Source organism: Drosophila persimilis, unplaced genomic scaffold, assembly GCF_003286085.1.
Source record: "Drosophila persimilis strain 14011-0111.01,24,50 unplaced genomic scaffold, DperRS2 tig00000652-arrow-arrow-pilon, whole genome shotgun sequence".
NCBI classification, from domain to species: domain Eukaryota; kingdom Metazoa; phylum Arthropoda; class Insecta; order Diptera; family Drosophilidae; genus Drosophila; species Drosophila persimilis.
Genome location: NW_020825329.1, coordinates 1,018,644 through 1,043,938, shown reverse-complemented (window position 1 = coordinate 1,043,938; position 25,295 = coordinate 1,018,644). Strand labels below are relative to the sequence as shown.

The following is a 25,295-nucleotide window of genomic DNA, read 5'->3' as shown; positions in this document are numbered from 1 at the left end:
AATTTAAATTTAAAAATGTGCCAGTTGGGATATGTTGCTCATCAGGTAAACTACAAATAACCAAAATTGAAACACCACCTGAACCATTGCACGGTTTACTTATCGGTACAGATTCAGATGGTAGCATGTTCCTGAAGTCAATTCGCACATTAAATTCATGTTTCCAAATGACATCAATTGGAGCAACAGAAATAGTTAGCAATATTGCTGTAAATGGTCAACAATTTAATTCCACGTTCAAAATCAAAGGCCATGTTTATCATGTATCGTCAGCAAGCTGGACGCTCTGTTAAATGGGCACAATGAATTACTGAAATTATTCAAATCACACATGCTTAAACTACAAAGTGACAATCACGCTATTGTCATCAATCCTGATAGAACACCTGTTATTGACGAAGTTGCTGGAATCATGGTTGGCGAATCATGGTTGTCTGTATGTGGCTTAGATTTGGAATTTTCTTTGCTTCTTAGTCCTAATTCATTACGCAATTATTTCACATTAAGTAACATTTCGTTTGAGTTCTATTAAGAGGTCATACTGGATATACTGAGATAAAATCAGTCATCTCGAAACAGCTTCCAAACTTCTTTCGAATAAAACCTATTAAAATAATTCCTCAATCCTGAGGTATAGACCGTATAAACGTATAAGTTTGATTAAAACAAACATTTTGTGTTGATTTAAAAGCTCAAACACAAAACCCGATATTCCGATTTTGATCAGGCTTTTAACTATTTTTTCCGTCAGTAACATACAAAACAGATTTTTAACGATCATTGTTGTGTCATTACAGATCTACCTGAATTTCCTTAAATATAGTCACTCTTAGTTCAGAGTTGTTTGGAACATAGTGCTTTGCAGATAAATGAATTTGGATCGTCGCAGTCGCCACAGAGAATAATCGGTAAGACTTCTGAGGAAGAGCGGGCGCAGACTAATTGTCAGAATCGCTAGTCGACAAAGCAAATAACCTTTAAAAGTTTCAGCCACCGAAACTAGCCTTTTTGATTATTCTTTGTTTCGGCTGGCATTATTATCCTATCGAATGACGAAAAACTTTGTATGTTTGCTTAAAATGAGCGACTAATAGTTATAGTTATCCAGTTATAGAGTCCATTTCAACACCAAGTCAGTAAGAATGCCGGTGTGAAATAATTGACATATACATATTTTGTAAATTTTTCAACACCGTTTCTAAGTGGTTTCAAAAATTTGATAACTGAATTTTTGGTCGATAACATCATATTTAAAAACTTTTTAGTTCCTCTTAACTTAGAATGCAGAAATTAACATTTAATAACTTTTGTAATTCTTTTAAAATAATTTATTATTAAAATACGTATGTTGTATTAAAAAATCCCCTTTATTGTCAATATATAAATTATTTAAATCATATAATGTGTGTATCGTATTAAGATTGTCATATCATATAAACAAAAACAAGATTCGTGCGATTACGTACGTACCTACATATATAGAATAGAATCATTAGAATTTGATGACGTCATAATGCATTTCTTTTGCATTCTTGAGCACACAATATTCAATACACCTAAAACTTCGTAGAGTCCCTCAACTTCTAAGTTGTAAGAACAAAATCTTTGAACTATACTTTGTATACAGCCCGGTAAAGAAACTCTCTCAATTATTATGGAAATTTCTAAGTTTCAATAGTTACCTATGGTAGGATTCACTAATAAATTCAGACTTTATATATAGAATGCACATAAAATTACTGTGCCACATATAGAGCAGTATCATAATTTTTAATTTTTAGTTCGTCTTAACTTAGAATGCAGAAACTAACATTTAATAACTTGTGTAATTCTTGTATAACAATTTATTATTTAAATATTAAAAAATTCCTTTTATTTCCAAATATAAATGTGATTTAATATGATGTTTATATCGTATTAAGATTGCCGTTTCTTGTACACAAAAAAAAAGATTCGTACGATTACTCAAGTACTAAATAGAACAGAATCATACGAATATGAGGACGTCAAACACAATATTCAATCGAACTTAAAATTTTAGAGACTGTAAACTTGAAATTTGTAAGAACAAAATATTTAAAAACTGTTTAATATACGTAGAAAAGATAGATAGAACTTTAAATATTGAGAGGTTCAAAGTCATACAACAAGCAGAAAGTGTCTTTCTCTTCAGATAGTATTTTATAAGCATGAGTGTTATTATTTGTTTACGATTGATGTTTTTCTTTAAAAGATTTCGCTCCTTCAACCTAGAAGCTACCAATTTCACCTTTAGCAAGAACCAGAACCCTTACCATCGTTAAATTCCCCAGAAGATGTACAGAGGGCGAAAAGACGCAACTCTATATTAACGTGGTATTACATTTATATTTAGTATTATTGCTTTGATTTTTGGTCACTTTCACGCTACGTATGTACATATATACCAAGACAACCCAATCTCCATGAAATATACGCACTAAGTTAGTCAATTCAATTCATTTTTTACAAGACATACTATAGTTTTTGTTAAACACACGACATTTACATAGAAGCAATTACGAAGACTGAACGAATTGTATAGATCCGTCATATTTATATTTTATAATAATCTTATTCTAGCTTTGTTTATAATAATTTATTCTATAAATTTAATAGTATTTTTTGAAAATTAACACGTAAGTTATATAGTACTATTAATTTTATAAATTTTGATCTCACAATTTTTACATTTTTAACTTATTTATGTAAATATTTATATCAAATGAATCAATAGCATTAAAAAAAAATGTGATAATATATACCCACAAGCGGTAACAATAAAGACAAAGAATTTTTTTAATCAATGATTACTATGACGAGTTTAACAATAAAAATGTTCATGGTGTTTTGCATGTTTTACAATGCCTACTGTATTGACTAACAGACAGTGGCATATTGCAGTTGAGCTATGTTGTTTCATAACTTGTTAACAAAGCAGCGTCGACCGGCTCTAAGCAGCTGGGACAAGTGAGACTTCTCATTAACCAGTCGTCTATGCATTTCACGTGATAAATATGCATACATGGAAGATAGCGAACAGCTTCATCAACGCAAAATTCGGCCATACAAATAACACACTCTCGTGATTTTTTCGAGCTACCATCATATGTGCCTATTGGTAAATGTTGCATTAAACCAATCCGTTTTGCTATTTTAACTTGGTCCTCCTCGGAAAGTTGTGAATGGCCTGCTATTGGAGCATGGCCGATGGAAGTGGATGGCGATGGAAAAAAGATTTGTTGATACTGCTCGTTCTGAAAGAATAAACGAACCTACAGGTATGTATACATACATTTGTAACTAATCCATTTTATGGACTTACCTGAAACATTGGCAGAGGTCCGCTGTTTTGCCTGTGTACACTTTCACTGCCTCGCAAAAGTGAAATGTCATCAGAACTATTAATTTTCAAGCAATTTCCCATTCTATCCTTTGGTGTGGTTTTATCGTAAAGGTGGTTTTATTTAAAGAAAGATTAACTTTGCGTTTATTAATTTTATAAGTAGCTGCGGCAGGTAAAATAGTACCATGATACTCGGACTTATGATTATATAGTGTTTTTGTTTAAAGAACGTCTTTACAAGATGTAAGGTGTAATCTAACGTATCCGAAAGCAATGGTATTACAGAAATGGATTTATCAGGAAATTAAGGCGCAGCAAAAATAGCACTGGTTTCAAAAAGTTCAAAAAACTATAAAATGCAAGGAAGTTTTCCAAATTTGTCACTAAAATATGTGACTCGTTGTATTGAAAGGTTAATATTTTGTTGCAACAGCAGCTCAACATTTCGGCATTAAATTTCATATAATTTTCGCATCTTTCCTTTGGGATATCGATCCACGAAATACAGGATACCCCAAAGATCTTTATTGGTTGTCCTTTGGTTTCCCCATTAGAAACAGATAGTTTAACTTCACATGTGATCCATCATCGATTTGTGACATGTATTGGATCACCTTGCTAGTACTAAATTCAGGCCCATACGATTATACTTGATTTTCTGTCTAATGATTTTATATGTGCGTCAAGGGGTTGTATTCTGCATTAGGTAGTCGTCTCACATAAGATCAAGACCTTTTTCCACCAAAAAATAAATGTCGGCTTTCGTCGGACCACAGAATGTTTTGATCCCTTTTTCTTCAGGAAAACTCAAGTTTTGTTTTGAAAACTGAATTCGCTTTACAGTCAGAAGTGGAATTTTTCTCGTACTAAGAGCACTCAATTTAGTTTCATGAAAGCATGATCTAACGTTGCTGGCACTTGCCGATTTTTAAGATCCTTTTGTAGCTTAAACGGGTCCTTCTTGTTTTATCAGAAATGTGGATATCACGCCCTTTCTTCCCTTTGTTTCTTGTTGTTATTTAACATTATTGCGAATCATTTTGTTGGGCAACAGACGATTTACTCATCTTAACATAGGTGTTGTCTTATGAAATTAAAGATTCTTCACAACAGTGCTTTCTTTTTATTTTGTAACTTTCTTGTGACAATCGACTCAAGCCACCGATTATTTACTCAATCAAGACTTTCCAAAGGAAAATATCAAAAAACTTAAAACGCATATTTTTCGAAAAATTTACTTTATTATTAAAACTGCTAGAGTTTTGAGAGTCTAAACACCTCTCCCAAAGAGAAGACTTGTAAAGTAATCATACTTTATATCATTGCAAAATGCAAACATATTTGATTTGATAGTGTTCAATAGAGGCTGTGGTACAAAACAGTGCTATTTTTTTCGACGCCAGACATGATAAGCGTAAATTTACGAATTAATCTATGTAGTTAGCTTGTGTTACATTAAACACATTATCTTATATGTACACTGACTTCGCACAATAATTGCACTTCACTGCAAACATATGAACGCGAATCACAAAAATTCAGTTTCTATCATTCGCCTTTGTGTATATGCATGTACATGTATTCAAACGTGTATATACGATAATATGCGATAATATGTACATCAAAATGTGAATTAAAACCTTGGTGGCTAAGGTGATATAGTGCCATGTCATAGGGACATAATATTACTTAAATAATTATCAATAGATATAATATTTTTTTCAATTTTACCTATTGCTAATTATGCGACCAGTGTGACCGCGGATTTATCGTTAATATATACCGTCCGACCCTCAGAAATATACCGAAACATACCGTCTCATTTAAAAAATATACCGTAAATATACTGACGAATTCAAGTTATATTTTACATATTCCTCGTTTTTGATCTTCCGTGGAATATTACTAGCTAAATAGAATTTTCAGCCATGCTCACATAAGTTTATCCGATTAGTGAATCTATATTCTAATTGTCTGATTTATTTTAAACACTTGCTTTTATTGCATTTTGCGTAAAAAAGGTTTAAACGAAATTGGTAAAACAAAAAAAAAAAAACGAAAGAGGATAGTCGTTCCAATTGCTTAATGTAGAGATTCCGTTTAATAATTCTGTCTAACTAAAACCTTTAGTTTTGCCCACGTAATTTTAGGCCATTGATGAATCAATTTTCTACTTAATTGGCTAATTGTTAGTCCTTGCTTTTATTGTATTTAGGCTGAAACAAGGTTTAAACAATGTAGTTCAATAAAAAAACAGTCGCTTGTACACCCTATTTCGTTAATTTCATATGAAGATAAAACGTAATTTATAAAGACCTGTTCTCAAATTGATATGTTTTAGACATATTTATGTACATACATATATTATTAGTATCTTGTATATATTTATCTCGATCCTGATACCTACGGAGACTGGGATTACAAACATTTTCTCAATTCTATATTCTATTCAATTTCCTTAGGGTATGAAAATTAGTGTTGCCGGTAATCATTGTTGTCAACCGGTTATTCACCAATAAATACTCGTATTTGATCTTCCGTCGAATATTTCCAGCTATAGTATATGGAACATTTAGCAATGCCCACATAATTTTATACGATTGATGAATCAATTTTCTACTTGATTGGCTTATTCTAAATATTTGCTGTTATTGGATTTCTATATACCGTTGAAAATTATATTTAATAGATTGATTATATCTCAGAAAAATGGTACCTTTCAGAAATATCCCAAATTATACCTTTTAAAAATTGTGTGGGGCAGTAACAAGTGTTTTTTTCTGTTTGCAGTATATTTTTTCGTTGCAGTATAATATTTTTTTATGAGGTTTGAAAATAAAATATTAATGTTCAGGCATACTTTTATGAAGCAAAACGACGGCAGTAAGTGCGCGTGTGTATTTAACATGTCTGACGAGCGGCGAATAGCAGGATACATATTGAGCACATTTGCGCTGTTATGCGCCAAAATTTATTTCTTGCTAACGTTCCGATAACTAAAGCGGACAAGCGCCAGTTATTTTTACGAATTTTTACGCAAACTGTTGTTGCCCTGGCCAATTATTTCCGACACAAATTTGAGGTTGGGTTAAAAAAAAAATTATTTATAAAGATGTACGCTTTTGAAATCGAAGAAATCTTGCGGAATGTGGAAACGGGAGCATCAATATATCTGATTTCTAAAGAAAATTGGAAAACAGCCAGAGCCTAGCTGATTATCTCTCTACGATATCAAGTAGTTTTGGGTCGTTTTTGTCCCCAGAAGTTTAATGCGGTAAATCGCATTCCATCGGGACTGGCGCTCACCCGATGCGATTGTGCAAATGCCTTGCCGCCTACATATGTATTAATAATAATACTATTTTCGCATGGAACTGAATAAGCTGCATCTTGACTTCGAAAGAGTCGGCCTACCCTTGATGTGTACAATATCTGATCCGGTATCCGAAACATATCCAATAAGTTGCAGGGTGTGTGACATAGAGATGTTGAAAAACTATATCCAAAATACCACAAAATAAATAAAATAACGATTTAGTGAACAGAATGGAACTAGCTAAAATGACAACATAGCTGACGGAATAAAAATGAATTTAATTTACAAAAAAATGTATTTATTTTGTATGGGATGGGATGAAAGCAGTTCGTTCCCCAACACTAGTTTCTGTAGTTGAGTTGGCAAAAATACATCCATAAAAAATGAACATACATAGTATGTAGTAGCGGTCTGTCTGTTTTGTGCCAAATTAAAAACAAACCAGGTAATCATGGCGGAAGAGACTGTAGTTCTTATTTTATTGGTGATAGTGATGCTCGTTGGCTCTTATCTGGCTGGAAGCATACCAATGCTGATGAAATTAAGCGAGGTAGATATTCATACATCAAATTCTACGCAAGCATTTATTTGCATATGCATAGGTATGAATGTACATTAATTCAACAATATTCTCTGAATTTAGGAGAAGTTGAAGTGTGTCACTGTGCTTGGCGCTGGTTTATTGGTGGGTACTGCTTTAGCTGTAATTATACCAGAAGGTATTCGTTCATTGTATATGGATAGTGAACGAACGACAGAGTTGACGCCAGGTCCTAAACCTCAAGACTACTCGCAAACTATAGGACTTTCCCTCGTGCTTGGTTTTGTCTTCATGATGCTGGTTGACGTTTCTCAACGGAGGAGCAATATCGGTAGTGACGAGAAAAATACTGCCACACTCACGCTTGGCTTAGTGGTACATGCTGCAGGTATTTACTTTTTTTAATAGGTGTTTTTCGAACTTACATTTTATATGTCTTACATGCTTGACTGTATAGCTGATGGAATTGCGTTAGGGGCTGCTGCAACAACGAGTCATCAGGACGTTGAAATAATAGTTTTTCTCGCCATTATGTTACACAAGGCACCTGCAGCATTTGGATTGGTTAGCTTTTTGTTGCATGAGAAAGTCGAGCGACAACAAATTCGTAGACATTTGGCACTTTTTTCCTTATCAGCTCCACTACTGACGATTTTAACGTATTTCGGGATTGGTCAGGAGCAAAAGGAGACTTTGAATTCAGTGAATGCTACTGGGATAGCTATGCTATTTTCAGCCGGAACTTTTTTGTATGTTGCCACTGTGCATGTTCTCCCAGAGCTTACACAAGGTGGGCATCATCATCATAAAGGTACCGCTTCCCCTCAGTATGAGTATCGGGTATTAGAGGAATCTCGAGATGTCGGCACTATTGACATGAACGGTATTGCTGCCGCGAGTAACTCTCAGAGTCATAGTATACAGGCTTTACGATACAGTGAGCTAGTAATTATGATATGTGGTGCGCTGCTACCGCTTATCATAACATTTGGACATAAGCATTAGAATAAGCATACGTACACTGTCGTACATTCCTGTCGTTCGCGCGTTAGTGTATAGAATCTATGGGCTTACATGCAATTCAATAAATTTCACTTGTTGCCCATAGTTGGGCACAGTTAATACAGTTCAAAAAAGATGATATATACTGTAACGTTTGTAATTTCAAAGATTAATAAATATGAATTTTCAGTACATGTATTTCAAGTACTGTAAAAGTGGCATTTCATATACTTTTTTATTCGGCATTCAAGAGTAATGTCTTATATAAATAAAACCATTACACATTGCAGTTGTAATTGAATATTAAACTACAGAAGGACAATGTCGAGAATCTAGATCTGGCGATCAAGTTCCATTTCGACAAAATGGTGGTTGCGTTGTCATTGATATAAGAAGCTAGTTCAATAGCAATTTAGAGGCAGGTCCGATTAATAAATGGAATAATTTAGTTAAATCGAATTATATATGTTCTATCTCAATTTAGGTATTTTATTATAAATTTAATAAAACATGCAAATTTAAAATTATTGGCCATTTTTACTAGTACCTTTCGAGTAAATGTCGGACATGAGCACTCATACTTAACGCCTATGGTATACAGGAGGAGAGACGGGAGTTTGAGACGAGAGTGGCTATATGACTGGCTATATGTAATAGTATCCATATTGATACACACTTGTTTTTGTGTGACATCAAATAGGACTGCACTGAAAATGAAGTTCTAAAAAAATATGTATGGGATCGGAAAAGATTCTGGCTTCTCTCCCGCAAGAAATGATTCCCGCTTAACACACGTGTTGTTTTTCAAAATTTTGTAAAAAAGGTTCATATGCTACAGGGTAAAACTAAAAGGGTCAAAACATGAAGGACTGGACTTTGGTTTTTTTCCGGGGCTCAGCACTTCTGGTTGTTTTTATTAACCTCTAAATTTATTAGTAACGATTTCGGTTTATAGGTATACATATAACTTTTTACATTTGGCCGACTCAGTCATCGAAGCTGGATGAAAGTAAGAAATTTGCTGCTAGTTCTTCATCTTTTTCACAGGCAAAGTAAGCTTGCAGCACAAGTGCTTCCGGAAATCCGAGTGCTTTCAGCTATGGGAATTTTTAATTTAAATTGTACAAAATTTATATATATGTTATGAAAATGTTATATACCCGTTCTATAGCATCTTGATCTTGGGCATTTAGACGAATGGTTGCGATTCCGGCGGACTGTTCCGTGACTTCGCGGTCGGCGACATCTCGCCTTTGCAACTGGTCTGCAGCAATGCCACCAGCAGATGACCGTTGGTTGGCCACTGGCCCTTCTTCTGTTGCTGATGAGGGCAAGCTTTCTGTCCGAGTTGGAAAAGACTGTATTCGAGGAGGCGTAGAGCGTTGAGTGTTATTGCCAGATGCGGATTCACCCTCAATTGGCTGGTTTAGCATATTAAGAAACGCATCCTGATTCTCCGAAATAAGTTGTAAAAGAGCTGGGTTCGTTTGGCCAATCTAAGTGCGAAAAGTAACTAAAAATGCATGTTATTTTTGTTGATGAACTTACCTGTTGCAAAACAGCATGTAAAAGGTGAGGGTTTTGATATATTAGCGAGCGCATTTGAAGAAATTGTGGCTGGCTACGCAAAAACTCAAACGGATCTGCAAATAAAAATATATGCATAGGAAAATTGTACGTAGTTAGATATATAGCATAGTTATATTTCAAAATCAAGTTACCAGAAGATTGGGCTGGAAGATCGACAGCTGGTTCAGATATAGGTTGGGATCCAGGAGCTCTTGGATTTTGATTATTTGTCTCGTCACCGGCATTAAATAGGCTTTCATCCTCGGTGGGTATACCATTAATCAGGTACTCCACAGCCCGTTCAGGGTTGTTAAAACTGGCGCCCATTGCACGTTCCACTTGGTCACGTGGGTAGCCCATTTCTACCATCGATAAAACAGTTTTATTGTATTCTTCTCCCATTAGTAAATTTGACTCGGCACGTGTTTGCAATGAAGCATTAGCCAGCTCTCCAACTAAATCGCTACTGGAATAGGGTCTTTGTATAGCTGTTCCAGTTGACGAGACGGACACAGAAGGCGCGGACTCTACAGCGCCAGAAATGGGAGTAGATCCACTTGTACTGCTTATAGTTTTTTCGATATTTTTTTCTTTTTCAAACAATTTTCCCTCAGCTTCGTTTGTCCGTTTTGGCTGAGTATCAGAAGTTGAAGATGCAGCCGTCGAAGCAGCTGTATCGCGTGTTAACATTACTACTATAAACTTTTTTTCATCAATTTTGTATGACGCTATTGTACGGTCATCCATAAGTATGACTCCTGCATAGATCAGTTTTTGCTTTTCCGCAACGTACTCTACCCCGCGCTCGTCAAATATTTTCTTCTTGAGTTCCAAAACCTATACAACAAATGTTTTCAGAATGTGCTTACAACTTTAAATTAAATTTTATTCGTGAATGCAAATGCATATGCACATACTATTTGTATTTATACGTGTAGCGTAGGCATATACATATTTACGTTTCACGAACATACATACATACATATATGGAAAAAACTACCACTCACCGTTTTTTCCGGGTCAAACTCAATAGTAAAGGTTTGCTGCTGCAGATTTTTTACGGTGATAATCATTTTGTATCTTGGATAAAATTTGTTAGATATAAAAGTGAAGTTTAATGTACATATGCATATGTAGCTGTATTATTCTTTTTTTTAGTATCGGTCGCTGAAATGTGATTTGTCATCATTTAGGATTAGGGTTGTGTAAACATATTATCGATATTTTATTTTGTTAGGGTATTCCTGAATGCGATCTTAATTTGATTTGGACGAAAACTGCAACTGAAGTTGATACGTCTTGGTTCTTAGTTGTTTACTTCAATACCAAAATACATTCAAAATAAATAGTTTTAAACCATGTCCTCCTTCCTGAAATCACTGAAGTGATTTTCATTGTTTATTATGGTTTAATGGATCGAATTTGTTTGTGGTATAACACTGAAAAAAGTTTGTTAAAATTTATGACACTTCACAACTTAACTCAAATCGAAGAATTCTGTTTCATCCACAAATACTGAAAAACCGAAATAGCAGAAACAGTTGCCTCGCCCTTCTCTTTCTCAACCCTGTCTTCTTTGGGAATAATGGAGATTTATCGGCCGTATGGTACATACAAATGTACATCGTTGGCGAGGAAGGGAGATAGATATAAAGGAGTGTGTTGTATAAGAATAGATTGAATTTTGCTCATTAGGTGGAGAGATGATACGTGGAATGCAGGAATATATTGTTTAATATATAGTAACTGACCATGGGGTATTATGGCGACTCGAATTCGACTGGATTCAATTTTTTGCTATTACTTACATGAATTTCTAGATAACTTAAAAGAGCATAGTTCTAAATAAATAAATAAAAGTTAAATTATAATTATATCTTCGAAAATACATTAATAAATAAATATTTATTGTGATCTACTTTTGGCTTGAGAAGCAAAAATTATCCGAAGAACTCTGTCAGTGGGCCCACACAGAGCGCGACGATATGGTCAAAATTAAAAGAAGAAGGACGGGTTAATCCGTCCTTCATGAACTCACATATTTTTATAGATGCAATCAACCTTGTCCATACTTCAGTTGCAAAAATATACATTTCATATTAAGTATACATTTTACTTACATATACAACGTGCAGTCTATGAAAAGCTTCAAAACTGAAAGACAAGCTTGCATAAAAACAAACTTAAGAACTGATGCCCATGGGTATATAAACTTAGCTGGTCATCCTGACAAAAAATATATGCTTTGGGGCTGATGTGACTTCTGCACGTTGTATGTACACATCTACTCAAAGCCATAGAGCCCAGCCCTATAAGTTAGGTTCGGCTAACCCTGACGGCGCTACGCATAGGCCAATATGGCCCTTAGTTATCCGGATTCGGGGGTATGAACCGTTGCGGAAGCGCTTATGAGGTTTGAAACTCGTCTAGACTCGAGGCGTTTCCAGCAAAGGCATTAAGGCGTTTTCTTAAAATATCTACGTCATAGGTATCTTCTCCTTGCCCGTGATCTTCCAGGGTTTCGATGGTCATAAGTGCATCACACTTCCTACAGGTGTCTCTGTTCGTTATGCCTAGCTTGGCAGCATGCGCCGCAGCTAGACAGTGCTAAATCTTCAGTCCTTCCATGGTAGGGGCAGAAAGTAGTGACTGAGTCTACATAAGCGTTCTATGCACATGGTTTTCGAAGTTCTTTAGGCAGTGGTACCTCCCTGCTCCCTCCATGCTGGTTATGCCCGTAGACATAGACTCCATCTTTTTGTCATCAGTGCTTTCGGTCCATCCTGGGAAGTGAGATTCCACGATGTGTGGTATCCAGTAATTCCTTGGATAGGATCTGTAGGTACTCCTCTATATTCTCAGCGGATTTCGCTGAGCATGGATTCGCGAGCTTCGAAGTAACTGCTTTTTATAAATTTCCCAGTGTGAATTCCGGTGCTTTCTTTAGACTGTTATCTTCGGAGAGTATTTAAATTCCCATTTAAACGGAATGTACTTATGAACTTCCAGTGGTACGGGCCTGTCATGTGAAATGTTGCAGTAAGCTACCAGAAAACGCTTTTCCTCACCTTCCAACATCCAACACAGATAGTCGCTCCATCGGGAATCGCCGCTGGCAGTCCAACTCGGAAAGCCCGTGGGTCCACCGCACCTATATTCTGAAGTGGTCCTTGTGCCAAAGGTAGAATCTCTGCTTTTCACTCGTTCCCCACCTTCGGGGCGTACTTAAATCTCCCGATTCCTTCCTTGTTTAATTCGTCCTCCGCCTCCAATTGTCCTTGGAGCGTACTTAAGCCTCAGCACTATCTATCTATTCTATCTCCATGCTAACTTCTAAGACGTCCAGCCAGGCTCAATCACTTCCTTCCAAACGCTTGTGTGACCCATCATCTGTGACATGGCAAATAGCGGGAAAAAAGAAACGTTGTGGATCTGAGCTCTTAAACGATTCACACAAAAAAACTTCTCCAAGTTTCCCCCGCCCTTCATCCTGCGCCTCTTCAAGGCAACCGTTTTGCCCTATTGCGTGAACAGGATCTCTCAACTGTTGCCCAGACTGCGGCGAGGGAGATGCCTAGGATTCAACATAACCCTTCTGCTGATGATGTCCCGTCCACCTCAGCAGCGGCTCAAGCAACTCAGGTTGAGACAACTCCTAAAAAACCACGAAAGCCTAGGCCAATAACCATCCCTGGGGTGCTGGACATTACTGCCGTCGAGGATTCCCTGAGCCCCCCGATCCCAGAGGATTCTGCACGGCACCCTCAGGGGACCTTCGTATTTACGCAAAGGATGCTGACACCCATAGAAAGATAATTAAGATCCTTAATGCACTGCGGGTGCAGTACACCCATTTCTGCGTCTCCGAGGACAGAAACTTCAGGGTAACAGCATCTGTACCCAAGGATACCATCAACCAGGCATTTAAGAAGTTGGGACATCGAGTGGTCAACCTGTGCAACCCGAAGTCCACGAGGAGCCCTTCCGTTAGCGCTGATGGAGTCAGGCAGGAACCACCCAACCAAAAAGCCTGGTTTATTGACCTCGCCCAGGGCCCTAACAACAAGGAAGCTCTCAAGATCGCTAGAGTCGGCAGACAACGGGTGGAGACAAATGGAGCTGCCCCGCAAAAACAACAGCGTGAGGCAGTGCTTTCGTTGCTTTAAATTAAATCACACGAAAAACTATTGTCTAAAGCGACCAATGTGTGGCAGATGCGCCGAGGACCACTGGACAGGTAGCCCAGAATGCAACCCCATAACCGTGGACGACCTCACATGCTCAAACTGCAGCGGAAAGTATGCAGCATATGATAGATCCTGCAAGATCTACGTCATGATGCATAAAAATCGCCAATCCGCCGTGAACGTCTCTCCGCAAAACCCAGATGCTAGAAAGGTGAGAAATGTCCCATCAATGGCAGTACAGCGGGGGATATTCTTCGCGGATGCTTTCCGCCGTAACGAACCCAAACAGGCCTACGTTGATACTCGCCGGCACTACTTGGCACAGCTGGACTATAACACCCAGTTCCCTCAGCTTCAAGGAAAACGCAGACCAACAACTTGGTCCACCAACGCCCAAGGTTCTTATCCTGAACAGCAGATGGATACGAGCTCGATAGCTCAGGTTCTTATGGAATAGCAGAGATCAGTAGCGGGCCTCACAATGGCAGTAGCAGGTATCCTGCAGTCCCTCGACCAACTGCGTAACGCAGGTACACCCATACCCTCGCAATCTCTCAGAAGACCATAATGCTATCGGACCTAAGGATCGGATTTTGGAACGCCCGTAGGCCTGGCTCATAACACTAATGATCTGGCTCTATTTATACCCAGGAAAAAACTACACGCTCCACGGATACGAGTGTTACAGAGCCGACCACCCATCCAACAGGGCCAGAGGAGGAGCAGCTGTACTCGTTCGGAAGGATATTTGCCACTACAACCATCACGCTGTGCAATTGGGGCCGATTCAGGTTGCGGCGGTCATGGTGTCAACACTATGCAGAGAGATGGGGGTAAATAGGCTGCAGCAATTAGGGCTGTCTCCCTGGTCAAGCACTGATTTTGACAATCTTCTGGCCCAACTGGGTAACAAATTTATCATTGGAGGAGACTTTAATGCGAAGCACAGGATTTGCGGCAATCACAGAGGAGACCGCAGAGGGTTGGCACTACATGATGCCCTAACCAATGGCTCGATACAAATTCTGGCGACAGGAAGCCCCACTTACTACCCACCTTTTCGGAGATCCATGCCCTCCTGCATAGACTTCTTCATATATCGATCTATCCCCAGAAATCAGCTTACAATCCGTGAAGAGAATGACCTCACCTCCGACCACCTGCCTCCCATTGCTATCTTATTGACAACTCGGCAGATAGTCTCAGCCATGACGAGGCTGTTGAAACCCTACTCAAGCATTCCCCTGTTCAAGGAAATTCTGGGTAACTCGCACCCATCGCATTTGTCCGCTTTAGCTGCTGTTTCTTCCTCGCTATCAGATAAAGATCATATGATAGTTCTTGGTGACTTTAACTTGCCAGGAACTGTTTGGTCTTCGGTTAACGAGTCTAGTAACCTAGTGCCCATGTCACGACATGACTTTGTTGACGGCTTGCTTGACCTGTCCCTGTCTCAAGTCTACCATGTGAAAAATTCCCTGGGTCGATTGCTTGATCTGTGCTTTGTATCGGATCCGACCTTAGTGTTGTTAACCCGAGCCCTTCCACTCACTATACCTGAAGACGCCTACCATCCTACTTTCGAATTGTCGCTAGATATAGGACCAACTGCATTGCATCGGTCGAGTAGGCTACCTGTACGTGTCCGCTGCTTTCGAAAAGCCGAGTTTGCGAAGCTTAATAACCTCATTAGGGATTTTGATACAATGATTTTTTACAATGCTGTGGGCACATTTTTTGATTCTTGTGTCCCGCTTTCTGGTCCGATTAGATCTGGAAAACCCCTTGGTTCACCAAAGAGTTATCCAGCTTAAAAAACTTAAAATCAAGACTTTGTTACAAATTTCAAGAAGTTGGTTCTCCTACTTCTCACTCTCGCTATATAACGGCTCGGTCAAAATGTTCGGATCTTAGTGTACAATGCTATAAGAACCACCTATCTCGATGCAGGATACGCTTTTCTCAGGACCCTAAACAGTTTTACTCCTTCGTAAACAGTAAGCGTAGAACGTCCGCACACCCATCCTCGCTATCATTTTGTAATACGTCGGCAAATAATGATCAGGCAATTGCCGATCTTATTGCCCACTTTTTCCACACCACCTATTCTGAGGAAAGCTACTCTGGTCATCCGTACCCATACGGTAAAATGAATGTTCTTTACTTCATGATCTTCGACTAGTTAAGCCGGTGTTTTCACCGGGTCCAGACGGGGTTCCAGGTTGTGTACTCAGGTACTGCGCCGAGGCTCTGTGTGGACCCTTGCTTAAACTATTCACCCTGTCCATCGATTCTACTTGCTTCCCCCCATTTGGAAGGAATCGTTTATAATTCCTCTCCATAAAAAAGGTAGCAAGTCTGACGCAAAAAATTATAGAGGTATAGAAAAGTTATCCGCTATCCCCAAAATGTTTGAGAAGGTATTAACTCCGCACTTGCAACATCTCTCCAAGTCACTTATATCTCCCACTCAGCATGGATTTACAGGGCGGCGATCAGCCACCACGAATTTGTTAGAGTTTACCCCTTTCATTATTAAAGGTAACTTACAGACGGATGTCATTTACCCCGACTTTAGTAAAGCATTCGACTCTGTAAACCATTCCCTTCAAGCGCATAAACTAGACCTTTTAGGGTTTCCGCCCAACCTCCTGAGATGGATTTCTAGCTACCTTTGTTCCAGGTCTCTAAGAGTCCTCTTCAAAAACTCGCTCTCTTTACCAGTAAAGGTTTCTTCGGGAGTACCACATGAGAGCCATCTAGGCCCCTTCACACTCTTTATTAATGACTTGCCTTCGGTATTAACATACTCTCGAGTACTTATGTATGCGGATGATGTTAAACACTGTGTCCAGCATAAGGACATTTCATTTCATTCTCGCTTGCAATCCGAGCTCAATAACTTTCAGTCATGGTGTTGTGCAAACTTGTTATCTTCGGGTTATGTTAGACACCAAGTTAAAGTTTTCTGAACCCATTTATACCATAATAAATAAGGCCATGGGCGTTTATAAAGAGGTGGTCAAAGGAATTTGACGACCCCTATATAACAAAGACTCTCTACACCTCGCTTGTTCGTCCGATTTTAGAATACGGCTCCTGTGTATGGGAGACTCAGTACAAAGTACACCAGGACCGTATAGAATCAGTACAGAAAACTTTTTACTCTTTGCTCTGCGGGGCCTTAACTGGGATGAAGGTATGAGACTCCCATCTTACTCTAGTAGACTACTATTAGTAAATCTCCCATCCTTAGTTAACCGTAGAAAAATGCTTGGTGTGATATTTATGCACAACTTGATCAGGGGTGACATAGACAGCCCTGATCTGTTGAGCCGCATAAACTTCACGATTCCTATTAGCCTGACTAGAAATTTTATACCGTTGTTCCTTCCATTTTGTAGATCGAATTATTCCTTGCATGAACCGTTTAGGGTCTTATGCTCGGATTATAATTCCCTCTACCATATTATATCCACCACTAATTCTCTTCCTCTTATTAAATCACTAATCGTTACACACCTTTCTAGTAATTAGTAACTTTAGTGGTATGTTATTTTGAATGCATGCCTAGTTCTCTCAGTAACTTTAATGCTAATTATCCTCGAATATTAGTCTAACAGCTATCTTTCCTGCATCCTCGCGTTACAGTGCAGTAATTGCATCGCCTCTTGCAAGATGCAGTCATTGCATGTCAACGGCTAGAACACTAGCACCTACCTGGAAGTACAGCATTCAGGTGTTTGGGATTGCCGCCAAAACTAAACTTGCGAGGATCATGACGTTCCAGAGTAAATTTCTGTGTAGGATCTCCGGAGCTGAGTGGTATATCCGTAACCGGGACATTGCCAAGGACCTTAACGTACCACTCGTTGGTGATGTTATCAACAATCAAGAACCATATTTGTAAGCTCAGAAGCCACCCTAATATACTGGCGAGGCGTCTTCCGAGAACAAGATACCGGCGTAGTCTGGCCAGAATACACCCAGTCGACCTGCCCAACAGGATGATCTAAGAGGACCTCTACCCTAGAAACCTGAACAGATAATTAAACCAAATAATATCCCCCTCCGAATTCTTCAACCTTGATAAAACACATTTTTTATTTTTATTTTTTAAATCATCATAATTTTTTCTGACTGTTGTATAAGTTGCTCCAGGAGTAAAAGCAAACAACAAATTCTATTATTATTATTATTTTATAATCAAATAAAAGCGAAGGACCCAAGCAACAACAACGAAGGAAGACCCAACAGGAAGATAAGATCCCATCTTAAACGACGTACAATTAAGAGCAATACAAAATTTATTTTTCTACCTCTTCATCCACGCCTTATTCTTGAACCACGATACTCTCGTCATACATCACTACTGTCAGGTCATTCGTGCTGTATGATATAAGGTAAGCATTGGTTTCCTGTCGCACGAGTATGATGGTTCTGGTCTTTCTTACGTTGTTTAGCCGATTGAATTGTAGTTGGAGGACTTTAGTCCGGCCACTGCATTGCATGAAGCAATCCATTACTCCTGGACCAAAGCTTTCTCGACGGGCCCTTGCTCCATGGCTATGAGCAGCTCTGACGACGCTAGTTTATGTAGTTTCTTATTGCAGTTGAGCTGTAGTATCGTCAGTGTCATGGGTAGCTACTAACGACGGGTTGACTACTATCGTCATGTCACCGTCATCCTCTTTCTCTGAATCTTCCATGGCAAGACCCAGAGCGGCCTTCATGATGGTGTTAAGACCAAGGTCTTTTTTCACCTCGGCTGTCTGTAGAGTATGCGCTATCTTTATCATCTGGAGTTTATTATATTCCCGTATTTAGGCTGTAGCAGGTCCTTCTCCTTCTTGCTGATCTTATGGATCACATGCTGGTCGCCCTCGTTGGGTAGTGGTCTACCATCATGCAACACATTATAGACTGGTCCTTACAGTCGGGTTCTTTGCAGCAGCTTTAGTGTTCGCTCTCCTTGGACTGCAAAGGTGAAGGATGATACCATTTTTTATACCCGATACTCAAAATGAGTATTGGGGTATATTAGATTTGTGGTGAAAATGGATGTGTGTAACGTCCAGAAGGAATCGTTTCCGACCCCATAAAGTATATATATTCTTGATCAGCATCAAGAATCGCAGAATCGTGGAGAATGACCATATATTTTATATGCCTAGATCTCAGAGACTATAAAAGCTAGAGAAACCAAATTTAGTATCGACACTTCCAATATATCGGACCGAGACGAGTTTGTTTCAAAATTTTGCCACACCCCCTTCCGCCCCCGAAAAGGACGAAAATCTGGGGATATTCACAAATCTCAGAGACTATTAACGCTAGAGTAACCAAATTTGGTATCCGCACTGCTGTTAGATCTCAAAAGTACCGAAATCTGTTGCATCCACAATATTGAGGATACGCAGAATCATAGATAATGACCATATCTATCCGGCTGCTAAATCTGGATCAAATCGGATCATTTTTATAGCTAATAGGAACAAATCGATTTGCAGTGGCTACGCAGCGCCCTACGTCACGCTCAGACTGATTTTCTGTCTCTCTCGGCGTCTGCCGCAGGAGAGCCATACTGACTAAGTATCGGGTATAAATGTAGAGTTGCGGTGTCCGCAGCAACTCACAACTTTCCCCCTCGTTTTATTCTTGGACGTTGACATGCAATGACTGCATCTTTCAAGAGGCGAAGCAGTTACTGCACCGTCAAGTGGCCCGTGTGAAACCAGCAGAAGGCTGTTACGCGCGGATCCTAGGCAAAACGCAGCCCTCCTCCCGCCCAACCGACCGAGGGGCGCTGCCGCATGACGCACGGCGCGTAGCCGAACCGAACGCGAACATGCAAGAAAGATAGCTGTTAGACTAACATTCGAGGAAAATTAGCACTAAACTTACTCAGAAACTAAGCATGCAATCAAAATACAAATACCACTACAATTACTAATTTCTAGAAAGGTGTGTAAGGATTAGTAATTTAATAAGAGGAAGAGAATTAGTGGTGGATATAATATGGTAGAGGGAATTATAATCCGAGCATAAGACCCTAAACGGTTCATGCAAGGAATAATTCGATCTACAAAATGGAAGGAACAACGGTATAAAATTTCTAGTCAGGCTAATAGGAATCGTGAAGTTTATGCGGCTCAACAGATCAGGGCTGTCTATGTCACCCCTGATCAAGTTGTGCATAAATATCACACCAAGCATTTTTCTACGGTTAACTAAGGATGGGAGATTTACTAATAGTAGTCTACTAGAGTAAGATGTTAGTAAAAAGATTTTCTGTACTGAATCTATAAGGTCCTGGTGTACTTTGTACTGAGGGCACCATACACAGGAGCCGTATTCTAAAATCGGACGAACTAACGTAGTATAGAGAGTCTATGTTATATAGGTGTCGTCAAATTCTTTTGACCACCTCTTTATAAACCCAAGCACGCCCATGGCCTTATTTACCATGGTAGAAATGTGTTCGGAAACTTTAACTTTGCGTCTAATAAGACACCAAGATCATTCACCAGGGTAATTCTCTCAAGAGAATCGCCACATAGGGTATAGGTAGCCAACAAGGGGCTAGAACGGTGAAATGTCAAAACTTTGCATTTCGAAGCATTAGGGTGTAACAAGTTAGCACAACACCATGACTGAAAGATCGGATTGCAAGCGAGAATGAAATGAAATGTCCTTATGCTGGACACAGTGTTTAACATCATCCCCATACATAAGTACTCGAGAGTATGTTAAAACCGAAGGCAAGTCATTAATAAAGAATGTGAAGAGTAAGGGGCCCAGATGGCTGCCCTGTGGTACTCCCGAAGAAACCTTTACTGGTGAAGAGAGGAAGTTTTTGAAGAGGACTCTTAGAGACCTGGAACAAAGATAGCTAGAAATCCATCTCAGGAGGTTGGGCGGAAACCCTAAAGGGTCAAGTTTATGTGGCAGAAGGGAATGGTTTACAGAGTCGAATGCTTTACTGAAGTCGGTGTAAATAACATCCGTCTATAAGTTACCTTGAAAGCCATTAATAATGAAAGAGGTAAACTGTAACAAGTTCGTGGTGGTTGATCGCCGCCTTATAAATCCATGCTTAGTTGGTTTAGTCGAGATAAGCTCCCTGTCTACCACCTCCAGCTTGGCCCCATGCCACAGGGCTTCCAACTGGATCACCTTCTGCACCAGCCACTGCTGCGTTGTGTCGTCGTTACACTTAAGGATCACTTCAACCCGTTCAATCATCCGATGCCGTCGAAGGTGGGCATGGTAGCGTTGGAGTTGTCTTCCATTCGGGGGTAGAGAGATTCTGAGGGCTGCGTGTGAACTAGCTTCCACTAAGCTGCCGGCATCTTCCCATTCTCGTCGCTTCTATCGATCAGAGCCACAATCAGATGCCTCTTGGAAACTTCTGTCTGAACTTCCTCGTCGTCTTTGGCTGAAGGGTAGCGCCCTTGGGCCCGCGTTGCATCTTGTTCGCCGGAGTGTCTTTGGCAGCACTCTCGCTCGGGCTACTCTTGCCTTTTGCTGCCCAAGGCCCAGCCGACACTTTAGTGGAGAGTTCAGAATGAGGATTTTCGCCAGCCTCCCAACCCTATCTTTGTATAAAATAATATTATCTACATTCTTGCATCAGACACGCAACTTAAGCGAAATCACTCTTTTAGTAAGTACTAGAGATGTGTGCACATACATTATAATTTCCCGCAACTCAACAAAAAGCATTAGCATTAAATACCCAACACGTAAGTTTAAAATGCTTTATTTGCAGCTATGTAATATTCATAAATTAGTTTAATAATATTATAACAGGTATATAACAAATATGTAATTTCAAGGTGGGTTGTATTTTCGATTTTTCGTTTTTTAAACTCAGTTTCAATGCATCAATTATAAATCTCTTTATTGTTTAATTCTTAATTTAAATGTCATTTTATTTTCGCACTTCTTCGCAGTAGACGCTTGTTTCGGCAATGGTTGGCTAATTTTTTTTTATAGTTACTATTAAAAATGTTCAATTTTGTATTGTGTTAATGCATTCATTTTTCTAATCAAATAATTTCTTTAAACTATAGCCCTATCATACTTTATATTTTGTGATAAAACTATATTTAAAATTAATATGACCTTTACTTTTATATTCTTTTATTGTAAAAGAAACAACAATTCGCTTTATGTAACTTGTAACAATGTCGTTTTACGAGTTTATTAGATTATTTTAATCTAATATATCTAACAATTCAATTGTATTATATACATTTTAATATATTTCTTTTGGTTTTTGTGGGTTGTCTATTTCGGCATTAAAAATTGATTACATTACATTAAACACGCATCGCCGATAAAATAAATCTGATATATTTATTATTATTGCTACCAATAATTTATTTAGCTAATCAAGCTAAGACAAATTACTACTATACCCCTTTGTTCAACAAAAAATTCAGTTCCAATGGATTTTAACCGCGCTTTTTTTCATGAAATCGAAAATGTATAGAAATTTAAAGACAATTCAACGAACCTTGACATCTATAAACAATAATCAGAAGCCAGACGGGTATGTGTAAGTACATGCACGTACAAATACAAAAACTCGTACATATATCTAGCTAGGTAGACAAGTAATTATAAAACTAAGTATTGCTCAGAGAGGTTTGTGAGGCTTTAAAACTTCAGAGCAATAAGTGAATTTAGATTTATTTGCAGTATCCTTATTCGTTCACTCGGTATTAACTTTCAAATATCCAACCAATGTGCAATGCGTTTATACTTATGTATGCTTTGTGCAGACTGTATTAAATACTGCTAATTGTGTGCGTTTCCATATGGTATGATAATGGTAATGGTAGGTATAAATCCATGTACATATGTATGTGCATGCATACTCTGTGTTTATCATATGCTGAAATTGATAGTTAAATCTTAAATTTACTCAGGTTTTAAGCGATGCCATTGTACTACAGTTTGTCTAGGCTTTGAGATCATGTCCTGCCAATGTTTAGTTTCCGATGCACCAGAACCATTTTTTCCTATGAATAAGTACAACGTTAATGCGTAAAAACAAAAATGTATTAAAATTTTCTGCTGTTCTATATATTTTTCTTACCGGCTAATAGTATTCGTCCTATTAACTCATTTCGCCCAATGTTATCAAAATCCATCACCATAACATCCAAAGAGCATTCTCTTATTTTTTCCCATGGAACGTTGAAGCTGAATGATTCATTAAACACTGGATTTAATGTACATGTAAATATAGGCGTTTTTCTTTTCTCTACTCGCTTGTCTCCAAACTGAAGCCACACCTTCACATATGGATCTAGAGTTAATTCAAAATAATTGGTTAACGAAAATATCAAAGGTGGGGGATATAATTATAATAAAAAGTTGATCTCTGCTAACAAATATTTTTATTTTATTTTTAAACTTGGCGCGGGAAGATTTCTTACCAGATTTTCCGTTGATGTCCTTTGCTTTAAGATTCCTCGCTTTGATTAATGTTAACGTCAAAATAGAGTTCGAGGGGTGATAGCAAAGCGAAGACAGAAGTTCCCCACATTTATCCTTTGCTGGTGGTTTCAATGCTTTCCAAAACGACTGCTTACCAGCAAAATCAACCTAAGAGGACAAAGGTACGAGCATGTGGAGCCTTAATCAGTAACACGACCAATAAATTAAAATCTTCAAAACAGTCTGCCCACGCAATATACCCAACCACCTATATTAAACGTTCTATACACATTTTTTAGAAATATTATTTTAAGATATGTTTACCTGACATAAAGGAAGAAATACTTCTCCTATAGAGTCATCCCGTGAGAACCGGTCGTAATCAAAAACATGTAAGTGTAATACCTATACCAAGGGTGATGATATGTTATGATGATAAATTATTTAAAATTTCTTTTTAAAGATCATGTAAAGAAAGATAATAGAAAGCATTCTCACACGTGACTGAAGTTTTTGTATCGGAAATCCTTCAAAATAAAATGTTTCGTTCCATCGCGGATTTAAAGTTCTTCGTTTTATTTTAGTTTCCAATCTGTGTTTCTTGTCTGGTAGCAAGGTTACACGAACATATGGGTCCGAAGTCCCACTTAAATCTTTAGCTGGTAGTTCTTTTCCTTGAAGAACTTTTAAAATTAATGTTGTATTTTGAAAATCATATTCCAAGGAGAAATGTATTTGCCCAACATTTTCACTAGAATCCGTGCTGTCCAGATACATGTCTGTCATGGAGATACTTTTATTCTAAGATGGAGAGAAGCGTACATTTAACAACTGAGAAACCGGTTTTTTCACCTTTGTTCTGTTTTTTGTTCGAAAATTAATATATAATTACTTAAAAATAAAAGCGTATTAAATTTTAAAAAGAGGATATGAGAGGAAGTCTGACTTATTCTTACCGCGGAATCTTTGGAGGTACCATCATTTGTATTTCCTGTAGAAGCATTTTGTGCTTTAGCTTGTGCAGGTGCCGAGCCACTAAAAGGTTTGAGTTTTAAATTAATTTGTGGAGATTATAATAGATATAATAGATTTATTAGTACAATGAAGATAGAACAAAATACATACCCAATTAGGGGAGTTCTAAGGCTTAAGAATCCATTCAATTTCCGATTAATGTTATTTTGAAGAGGAGTTGTTATTGCTTGCGCCACCGGCACTTGTGGTTTGCTAGGCGGATTTCCGGAATCAATGTCCTGAGCAGCTCTGTACATTTAAAATTAAATATAGTATTTTTAATGAAATATTCCTTTCATTTGTTTCAACCACTTAAATCATTTGTTATTAGACATATTTAAACTATTGAAGCGACTATTCAAACATATAATACCATGAACGATGGCTAGTTGTGAATATTCTATATTCTTCAGTTAGCCTTTGTCGAATATCTGCATAAATAAAATAAAAAATAAAATAATGAGGTGATACGACTCACCTTAGACTGTAACTACTAGACTCTTCGTCTTCGTTGGGCTCAATAAACTGCAATTGCGATCTTTTGTGTCTCCACCACAAATACCCACCCGCCAGAAACAAAGCTATTGCAATGATTAGTCCCAATATAGCAAGGCATGCTATTAATATTATGCTCGCCATATCTGCAATCAGAAAAAAATCATAAATCTGATGTCCTTTTTTAAAATGAAAACATATGTTTTTCACTTGATAAATATGTACAAATATTTTCACATACATATGTACATATGTAGGTATGTAAGGTACCTACAAACTTCAATAGCAAAACAAAATGAATGAACCGAAATACGGTTATGCAAGCTTATGAAATGACAGTAACTAACTCCCCATTAT

The 25,295-nt window shown here is 38.1% G+C and overlaps 4 protein-coding genes across 5 annotated transcripts; 1 reads left to right on the top strand and 3 right to left on the bottom strand.

The window, feature by feature from the left end:
* Positions 1-2,759: 2,759 nt before the first annotated feature.
* On the bottom strand, positions 2,760-3,492 carry LOC6602018 (RING finger protein 11). The gene is made up of 2 exons (XM_002027010.2): positions 3,344-3,492; positions 2,760-3,275 (listed from the first exon to the last, which is right to left on the bottom strand). Exons 1-2 carry the CDS (start codon positions 3,443-3,445, stop codon positions 2,928-2,930), a joined length of 450 nt encoding a protein of 149 aa, XP_002027046.1. The 5' UTR covers positions 3,446-3,492; the 3' UTR covers positions 2,760-2,927.
* Positions 3,493-7,094: 3,602 nt separating this feature from the next.
* Positions 7,095-8,444, top strand: LOC6602017 (zinc transporter ZIP9-B). Of its 2 annotated transcripts, none has more exons than XM_002027009.2 (3): positions 7,095-7,230; positions 7,324-7,609; positions 7,679-8,444. In XM_002027009.2, exons 1-3 carry the CDS (start codon positions 7,132-7,134, stop codon positions 8,224-8,226), a joined length of 933 nt encoding a protein of 310 aa, XP_002027045.1. In that variant the 5' UTR covers positions 7,095-7,131; the 3' UTR covers positions 8,227-8,444. The 2 variants fall into 2 exon arrangements, with proteins under 2 accessions (XP_002027045.1, XP_026846798.1); XM_026990997.1 differs by lacking the exon at positions 7,095-7,230 and having other exon boundaries at positions 7,324-7,365; positions 7,425-7,609.
* Positions 8,445-9,130: 686 nt separating this feature from the next.
* Positions 9,131-10,882, bottom strand: LOC6602016 (UV excision repair protein RAD23 homolog A). Its single transcript, XM_002027008.2, has 5 exons — positions 10,800-10,882; positions 9,945-10,629; positions 9,772-9,866; positions 9,384-9,719; positions 9,131-9,320 (listed from the first exon to the last, which is right to left on the bottom strand). The coding sequence occupies exons 1-5, from the start codon at positions 10,863-10,865 to the stop codon at positions 9,210-9,212; spliced, it is 1,293 nt and encodes a 430-aa protein (XP_002027044.1). The 5' UTR covers positions 10,866-10,882; the 3' UTR covers positions 9,131-9,209.
* Positions 10,883-22,260: 11,378 nt separating this feature from the next.
* LOC6602014 (synaptotagmin-7) lies at positions 22,261-25,084 on the bottom strand. Its single transcript, XM_002027006.2, has 8 exons — positions 24,922-25,084; positions 24,555-24,692; positions 24,386-24,464; positions 23,928-24,230; positions 23,754-23,834; positions 23,429-23,597; positions 23,086-23,298; positions 22,261-23,008 (listed from the first exon to the last, which is right to left on the bottom strand). Exons 1-8 carry the CDS (start codon positions 25,080-25,082, stop codon positions 22,908-22,910), a joined length of 1,245 nt encoding a protein of 414 aa, XP_002027042.1. The 5' UTR covers positions 25,083-25,084; the 3' UTR covers positions 22,261-22,907.
* Between the last annotated feature and the right edge of the window lie 211 nt (positions 25,085-25,295).